This window comes from Salvia splendens, unplaced genomic scaffold (genome assembly GCF_004379255.2).
Source record: "Salvia splendens isolate huo1 unplaced genomic scaffold, SspV2 ctg921, whole genome shotgun sequence".
Taxonomy (NCBI): Eukaryota; Viridiplantae; Streptophyta; class Magnoliopsida; order Lamiales; family Lamiaceae; genus Salvia; species Salvia splendens.
In genome coordinates, this window is record NW_024599608.1 from 48,180 (window position 1) to 57,216 (window position 9,037).

The window sequence follows — 9,037 nt, forward strand, 5'->3', positions numbered from 1 at the left end:
TTGACTCAATAGCTGCCCTAGCTTGATGTGAACTTGACTCTACCCAGATGAATGCGCCTCGCCTCTCAGGAAAAGCCATACCTCGGTGAATGATTTCGAGCTCGGCCTCTAGCTCGGAGTGTGCACCAATCGGCGTATAGAAAGTCCCCACCATATTACCGAGATGGTCTCGGATGATCCCACCTCCACTGGCTCTGTCTGTTGTCGCATCGTATCTGCCCATGACGTTTAACTTGAGCCATGGAGCATCCGGGGGTTGCCATTTGATAGCCACGGCCCTTCTTGTTGGTTCCTTCGGCCGAGGGGGGGGGGAGTGTTTTTTTTTTTTTTTTTTTTTTTTTTCAAACACCGTCATGGTGGAGGGTTCGTGGGTCCCTCATCCCTATATTTCAACAAGGCAATTAAACAGAACTTGGCCACACCCGAAAGTGGTGTGCCACCAACATTACAAGAGTAGTATGCGGTCCGATCCAACATGGTTCGGACCCCATCATACTCCCTCAAACACCACGAGCAGTTACACAGAGCTACAGAGTAGGGAAACAGAGCAAGAAGCAAGTGAAAACAAATCTAGTCCCCGTCCCTTCCTAGGGTACGAACATGTGAAAGACCCATTTGATCCATGCGGACGAGGTCCGCAAGCTCTCTCGGCACCGAGTCTTGTTGCATTTGTTGGCCTCTATCTCTCCCTAGTCCCATTCTCGCAAGGAAATCCGCCGCCTTGTTTCCCTCCCGGTGAATGAAGGTGGCACGGAATTTAAGTTGACGCTTAAGAAGGATCAGATGCGCCATGGCTTCCCGGGCTAGCGCCGGTCCCCATCCTGCCCCATTAATCAATTTGATAGCTTGTTCGGCGTCTGATTCGATCCAAATAGGGAGGCCAAATTCCTTGGCGATGTTCAGCCCGTGGATCATTGCCAACAATTCCGCCTCCAGAGCCGATTGTGCTTCAAAAGGTATGCAAAAGGCCACAAGCATTTTACCCGAGAAATCGCGAATGACTCCTCCCCCTCCTGCTTTGTTGATCGCTTCATTGAAGGAACCATCCGTATTCACTTTAATCCAAGGGGGGTCCGGTGGCTCCCATTTGATCGCCATGGCGAGAGGCAACGCCCGAATGGCTTCCGCTTGTTGAGGGATGTTAATACCAAGTTTAACTCCTCGCCAGTGCTTCGGCTTCAGGCACCCGTTTGCCATAGAATTCCGGATGTACATGTGGACCTGCCATATTACATTGTGGGGTTTAAATCTTGTATCTTGGTGTCGGCTCCTATTCCTCTCCGACCAGATGAACCATAGGATGAGGTAGGGCATGGCTCGGCTAAGGTGCTTCCTATTCGGCTGATTGCATCTTTGCATCCAAACTTCAATTCTCGTTGGGATTGTGTCATTGATTGAGAGGCGGGGGGATGTACCTTCAAACCATTCATCAAATTCTCTCCATACTCTACGGGCTCCGAATCCCTGAATGAAGAGGTGCTGGAGGGACTCAATGTTCGGTCGAATTGGGCAGCATTGGCACTTAGAGGCTAGCGCAATCTCCCGCCATTGAAGTTTTGTGTCAACCGGCACCCGATTGGAGAGTAGCCTCCAGATAAAGATGGCTATTGAGTTGGTGAGTCCCGCCTTCCAAACATCCCCCAAACCTTGGATGATCGGGTTTCGCCCTCGGAGTGTGTCCCATGTCGAAGCCACCGTGAATTCCCCATGCTTAGAGAGGTTCCACCTAAGGATATCCTGTTCGTCATGGAGGATCGGTGTATTAATGATGCCATCGATAACATGCTGAGGAAGGCCGGCCTGATTGTGAAGGAGTTGGAGCTTGGGCACATCCCAAACACCATTTGTAATGAACTCCGAAACCCGGGTGGTTGGTCTTCCCCTATCATCAAGGCTAATTTCCCTCAGAGGACTATTACCAAACCAAATGTCATCCCAGAAGTAGATGTCCCCTTGTCCCACTAGCCATCTCATGTGCGGTTGCGCGAGGGGCCAGGCTCTTGAGAGCCTTCTCCACGTAGGGCTACTCCTGCTCGGCAGTCTCAAGGTGAGTGGTGTGGAGTTGGTGCAATATTTTGCCATCATGTATCTTGCCCAAAGGGAGTTTTGCTCCCGAAAGCGCCACCAAAGTTTGATATTGAAGGCGCGGAGGACCTCCTTAGTATTTCGGATCCCAAGGCCTCCTTCTTCAGTAGGGCGGCACATTTGTTCCCATCCAATCCAATGGGTCCGCTTCTTCTCATTCGTAGACCCCCAAAAGAATCGGGCCATTTGTTGATCAAGTTGCTTTAGAGTACCGGTCGTGGGCTCGACGGCTTGGAAGATGTGCAAGGGGATCGCTTCAAGAGTGCTCTTAATCAACGTGAGCCTTCCTCCAAAAGAGAGGTGACGGTGTGCCCATCCTGAAATCCTTCTAGCAATCTTTTCCCGTAGGAAGAGGAACATGTCCGTGCGCTTGACACCACGGTAGATAGGGACACCGAGGTAGAGAAAAGGGAAGGCCCCTCTAGAGAAGCCTCCTTCCGCCTGGATCAAGTTTGCCCAATGCTCATGGTTTTCGGCGATATAGAAATTACTCTTGGCAAGGCTGACTTGTTGGCCGGAGACTCTTTCATACTTCTCGAGACAAGCTCTTAGCCGGCGCATAGGAGTTGCCGCCGCTTGAGTGAAGATAATTATGTCGTCCGCATAGGCTAGATGGCTGATCTCCATGCATCTCCGGGAGGCTTTGAACGTCATGTCCTTTTGGCCAAGGATGAGCTTATCTAAGGCTCGGGACAGGTATTCCGCAGCGATCACGAACAGAGCAGGGGAGATCGGGTCTCCTTGTCGAAGTCCTCGAGTTGATCTAAAGAAGCCCGAGGGTGCCCCGTTAACAAGAACCGAGAACCAGCAATAACCAATACACCTCTCCATAAGTGAAATCCATGAATCCGGGAATCCCATACGGCGTAAAACTTTGAAGAGGAAGGGCCATTGGACCCTATCATAGGCTTTAGCCATGTCAATCTTAACAGCCACATTAGGCGCTGGAGAGCATCTAGCAAGCTCATGGAACATTTCTTGAGCCAGTAGTGCGTTGTCGTTAAGGAGCCGGCCTTTGACAAACCCACTTTGGTTTGGGGAGATGACCTGTGGAAGGAAGGGGGAGAGTCGAGAGGTGAGTACCTTGGTAATGATCTTGTTTAAAACATTGCAAAGACTAATGGGTCGGTAGTCGGTCCATGACTCTGGCGAGGCCTTCTTTGGGATAAGGACAATGCTTGTGGCCGTGATGCTCCTTGGCAGGAAGGCCCCTCTGAAGAACTGTCTGATTGCTTCCACTACCTCCGGCCCCACAATGTGCCAGCAGGCTTGATAGAAAGTGGCCGAGAAGCCGTCGGGTCCGGGTGCACTATCTCCGGAAATGCAAAAGGTGGCACTCTTGACCTCATCCGCACTTGGGGCGTCTGCGATGCCAACGAACTGCTCGGCTGAGTGGACCTGCTGGATTAGGTCGAGGTCTGGATATTCAAGTGTCGGATTGTTGGGGGCAAGGAGTTGTTGGTAAAACTCCACTGCGGACTTTTTAATCTCGGCTTCCTCGGTGAGCTCCTGCCCATTAGCACTAATTGAGTGGATGCGGAGACGGACCCTCTTTTGTTTCACCCAGCTTTGATAGAACCGGGTATTTTTATCTCCCTCGGCAAGCCACCTCAAGGCTGCCTTCTGTCGCCAAAAATCTTCTTCCATTCTCAACAAAAGGATGTACTCTGCAATGTGTTTGTTGATTGCTGTCCTGTGATTCGGTGTCGGCCTTGCCTCGAAACTAGCTTGAGCCATAGCAATTTCTTCCTCCTTTTCCTTTAGGTTAGCATGGATGTTCCCAAAAACCTCTTTGTTCCACTCCTTAAGAGCCTTTTTAACTCTGGCCTGCTTGATTTGAATGTTTAGGAGTCCACCCGCCCCCGTGGGCTCCTCCCATGTTTTTTGCACTACAGCCATGAATCCTTCATGCCGGATCCACATGTTCTGGAACCTGAATGCCTTGGCTCCAGCGGATGTGTTCAGCTTCGTGCACCTTGCAAGAACTGGTCCATGGTCCGAGGCAACCCGGGGGAGATTCGTTACCCGGGTAGCCTCGAAGGTCTTAGTCCATTCCTCACTGACAAGCACTCTATCCAACCTTTCAAAAAGGCCATTCTTGGCCCATGTGAATGCCGCTCCATCAAATCCAGGATCAAGCAGCCTACAGGGAGTGTTAACCCCTCAAAACGGACATCCTTGAAGTGCTTCGCCCGTGCTCGCCCACTTTCCACCAGTTTCTGGACATATAGCCTGACTTGCCATACCACGTTATAAGCCCTGAAGCAAACCCCATTATGCCGGCTGTTGTTCCTCTCCGCCCACAAATACCAAAGGATGATGCAAGGAAGGGTCCGAGCCATGTGGTCCTTTGTGGACCGGTTGATTCTCTTAGCCCAAGCTTCGAGTCTAGATGGAATGGAGTCCGATGGCCGAAGGGGATGGCTCGCACCATCAAACCATTCATCAAAAAGCCTCCAAACCATGCTCGCCCCTTGTCCATTAATAAAAAGGTGATGAATGGATTCCAACCCCGGCTGCCTAGGACAACATTGGCATTTAGATGCCAAGGAGATGTTCCTCCATTGTAGTTTTGCGTCAACCGGTATTCTATTCGAAATAAGTCTCCACATGAAAACCGAGATTGTTGTTGAGATGCCACCGTGCCAGATGTCTCCAAGAGCTGGGATACGGGGCCGCCTAGCCCTGTTAGAATCCCATGCCGAGGACAGAGAGAAATTTCCCCCTCGAGACAAAGTCCACCTCGGGACATCGGGGCTGTCAAGGAGGATAGGGGTGCTCATGATGGCCTCAGCCACGTGAGGCGGCATACCCGTTTGGTTGCATGTGGTGCCAACCTTAGCCCCGTCCCACTTTCCATTCATCCAAAACTCTGCAACCCTTGTCGTGGGATCACCCCTTGTGTCTAAGCAAAGATCTCTGATTGGCCTATCCCGGAGCCAGATGTCGTCCCAAAACAGGGCTCGTCCATCACCAATGATCCAACGGATGTTTAGCTGGACCAGGGGCCAAGCGGCCGCGAGTCGTCGCCACGTCGGGCTGCTCCTACCTGAGTTCAGTCGAGCCAAAGGTGATTTTGAGGCACAGTATTTGCTATACATGTGTGAGGCCCATAAGGAGTTTTGCTCTCTAACGCGCCACCACAATTTGACGTTGAAGGCCTTCAGGACATCCTCAAATTTCCTAATCCCTAGACCTCCTTCCGTAGTGGGGAGGCAAATCTGTTCCCAAGCAATCCAGTGTGTACGTCGTTTGCCCTCCACAGGGGCCTAGAAGAATCTTGCCAGTTGTTGCTCCAAGAGCTTAAGGGCTCCTTTTGTTGGTTCGATTGCTTGGAACACATGTATTGGGATGGCCTCGAGGGTACTCTTGATCAAGGTCAACCTGCCCCCAAATGATAGGTGTCTGTGTGCCCAACCCGAAATTCTTCTTGAAATTTTCTCTCGGAGGAAAAGAAACATGTCGGTCCTTTTGACACCTTTGTAAATAGGTACGCCAAGATAGAGGAAGGGGAATGTACCTCTAGTAAATCCACCCTCCGTTTCACCGTGCCCGCACAGTCACCGTTAGTCTCGGTAATGTAAAAATTGCTCTTCGATAGATTGATCTTCTGCCCGGACACAGCCGAATATTCGTCTAAACAAGCTCTAACCCGTTGGATGGATTCCTTGGCCGCTTGCGTAAAAATAACAATATCATCAGCGTAGGCCAAATGACTAACATCGGAGCATGCGCATTTAGACTTGAAGGTCATTTCCATCTTCCCCAAAATTAGCTCATCCAACGCCCTTGATAGATATTCCGCTGCAATAATGAATAATGAAGGAGAGATAGGATCCCCTTGCCGCAAGCCACGAGTGGATTTGAAGAAACCAGCCGGTGCTCCATTGATTAACACCGAGAACCAACAATTCCAATGCATCTTCCAATGAGACTAAGAAATGTCTCCGGGAATCCCATACGGCGCATGACTTGGATCAAGAAAGGCGATTGTACCCGATCATAAGCCTTTGCCATATCAATCTTGATTGCAACGTTTGGCGCGGGCCTCCTTCTATATAACTCGTGAAACATTTCTTGGGCTAAGAGGACGTTGTCGTTTAGAAGCCTCCCTTTAATAAAACCACTTTGGTTCGGGGATATTACCTTAGGGAGGACGGGGGCCAGCCTTGAGGCAAGGACATTTGTGATGATCTTGTTTGAAACATTGCAAAGACTAATTGGTCGATAGTCCGACCAAGATGCCGGGTTATCCTTCTTTGGTAATAGAACAATCATTGTCGCGGTGATGGTCCGTGGGAGAAAAGCCCCGTTAAAAAATTGTATTACCGCATCCCCCACATCCCGACCAATGATATCCCAACAACTATGATAGAAGGACGCGGTGAATCCGTCGGTGCCTGGTGTGCTATCAGCCGAAATGCTCCATACTGCCCGTTTGATCTCCTCTTCATTGGGGGAAGTAGCGAGGCTCTCTAAGTCCGAGGCCTGTGGGTGTCGCCGAATCAAGTTTAAATCTGGATCGACCAGAGGGAGAGCCGATGGTGTAAGTAACTCTTGAAAGAAGTTAGACGCCGAGTCCTTGATCTCTCTCTCTCGTCTGTAATGGTTCGGTCTCCCGCAAGTATGCCACGGATTCGAAGACGGGCTCTCTTTTGTTTGACCCAACTTTGATAGAACTTCGTATTTCTATCCCCCTCCTTGATCCACCGTACCGCTGCCCTCTGTCTCCATAAGTCCTCCTCCATTTTTAGTAAAAGGATGTAGTCCGCAATTGCCTTATTTACTCGGCATCTATTGGTTGGGGACGCATCAGCTTCGAAGGCTTGCTGGGCCTCTACTATAGTTGCCTCGGCCTCTTTAAGGTTGGATTGGAGGTTTCCAAAAGTTGCTCTATTCCACTCTTTAAGGACTTTCTTAAGCCTTACGAGCTTGATTTGCAAGTTAAGTAGTCCTCCGGCCTCGGTGGGTTGGCTCCAACTGGATTCCACGACTCCTCGAAACCCCTCGTGTCTCAACCACATGTTCTGGAATTGGAAGTTCCTACCTTGCTCCCCTGTCACCTCTGTTTTGCATCGAACCAGGATGGGACCATGATCCGAGGCGACGCGAGGCAGGTTCGTGATTCTTGTTGCCTCGAAAACGCTCGTCCACTGCTCATTTATAAAAACTCTGTCAAGCTTCTCAAATAGGTTGTTCTTTACCCAAGTGAAAGGTGCACCGTCAAAGCACACATCGACCAGTCTACAATCTTCGATTGCTTCCGCGAAGTCCAACATCTCCGCTTGACTATTAGACTCGCTCCCGGACCTATCTCGTGGGTTAAGAATGGTGTTGAATTCCCCTCCAATAATCCACGGCCGACTCCCCAAGTTGTCCGCAAGATCCCGCAATTTGTCCCAGAGTGGATATCTTTCCGCACGAGTACACTTAGCATAGATAACCGTGACCGCCACAGGTTGGCTGCCTGCCTCCAAGCGAAGTATACCGTGGAGAGCTTGCTCGGAGTCGTCCATAACATCAAAGTTAACTCCCTCTCTAGTAAAGTTCCAAATTTTCCCCGACGTGTTAGCGCCTTTGAAGTTGAGTCCGAAAAACTTCGAATACAACTCCGGGTTTGGCGCGGTGAAAGGTTCCATTATTGCCATGAAAGAAATATTATGAACAACAATTAGTCTTTTGATAACGTTGCGGGACGAGGTTTTCACAATTCCTCGCACGTTCTAAAACAAAAGGTTATAAGACATAAGTAATTGGATGAGGACTTACCCGAGCGGGATGAAGACCGCCCTGTTACATCCATCTTCCGATCATTTTTGTGCCTTGAACTCTCACCGAGGCAAGAGGTTACATCCTCCCCCGTGTTCGGGATTGGTTGCACCACAATTTCCATTCCAATCACCTCATCTTCCTCGGGATGATCCGTTTCATAGGCTTCTTTCTCCATGAGTGCATGGTATTTATTAATGCTCATGAAGTTTCCTAGGTCCCCCTCGGGTGCCATCGATCCATCCTCCTCTTGACCCCTAGCCGGGGTGCCTCGTTTGATTGGAGAGGAAGGTCCGCTCGAGGCCACGCTTTAATTTGGGAGTTTTAACTACTGTTTTAATCTAGATAGAATTTAAACTAGCTAGATTGATCAACGGAATTCTAACTACTGGGTCAAGTGATTTGCAGGAAACAACAGAAAAGTAAATGCGCGGATTTAAAGCGAAAATAACTTGATTAAACTAAAAACTGATTACAGCGTGAAATTAAACTAAGCTAACACTTGGAGTCTAAGAAAGCTGTAAACTGAGAAGAATCTCAGCGGGAAACTTAAGTCACGTTAACACAAATGAGTATTCTGCAGCGCTCCCATTGGTCGCCCTTCTAATTAAGCTACCTAACTAAGCTAGAGAATTAAACTAAACTAAGGTAGAGAGCTGGACTACGCTAGATAACTATGCTAAACTAAACTAGGCGGAAAGTAAAGTGTCTCCCTTCTTCTTGTGGTGGCACACCCTCTATTTATAAGCTCGATTCGGCCTCCAGCTAGATAACGATCTTGTCAGGGAATATTCACTCATTCTGAGAATGAGCGACTCATCGATTGCTACGTGCTGTTCTTTTAGAATGTCTACGCTTTTTGGTAACAAATTCGTGACTCAGTTTCGTCCTTGCGTCTCATATTCCAGCACGTGTCTCCTTCTAGAACGTCGTCCTTGATAACAGGATGGTGCGTTGTATCCAGCTCATTTCCTCACGTGCTCTTCTTCCAGAAACCCGTGGTCCCCTCCTAACTGCTCGATCGCTCCCCCTTGATCAACTCCCCCGATTCTGAGCCTTTTATCGCCTTTGTACTTGCTTGGTCAGGTCGGCCTTGAAGCCTTGGTCAAGTGGTAATTCTGCACATTTAACACTTGTTTTGCGCGATAAACCGATCAAGTAGCATGTATTTCACCCATAAACC

The 9,037-nt window shown here is 49.4% G+C and overlaps 1 protein-coding gene across 1 annotated transcript; it reads right to left on the reverse strand.

The window, feature by feature from the left end:
• Positions 1-570: 570 nt before the first annotated feature.
• On the reverse strand, positions 571-8,089 carry LOC121791808. Its single transcript, XM_042189634.1, has 6 exons — positions 7,883-8,089; positions 6,873-7,808; positions 5,991-6,573; positions 5,606-5,889; positions 4,233-5,354; positions 571-1,221 (listed from the first exon to the last, which is right to left on the reverse strand). The coding sequence occupies exons 1-6, from the start codon at positions 8,087-8,089 to the stop codon at positions 571-573; spliced, it is 3,783 nt and encodes a 1,260-aa protein (XP_042045568.1).
• Positions 8,090-9,037: the final 948 nt, after the last annotated feature.

What these genes read in the sequence shown, in the direction of transcription:
- LOC121791808 (XM_042189634.1), bottom strand. Translation starts at nt 8,089, where the DNA reads ATGGCACCCGAGGGGGACCTAGGAAACTTCATGAGCATTAATAAATAC. An exon ending in AAGATGCATTGGAATTGTTG is followed by an intron (nt 5,890 to 5,990) that starts GTTCTCGGTGTT and finishes TCATTATTGCAG; the next exon opens with CGGAATATCTATCAAGGGCG. An exon ending in TTGAGGGGTTAACACTCCCT is followed by an intron (nt 1,222 to 4,232) that starts GTAGGCTGCTTG and finishes GTAATATGGCAG; the next exon opens with GTCCACATGTACATCCGGAA.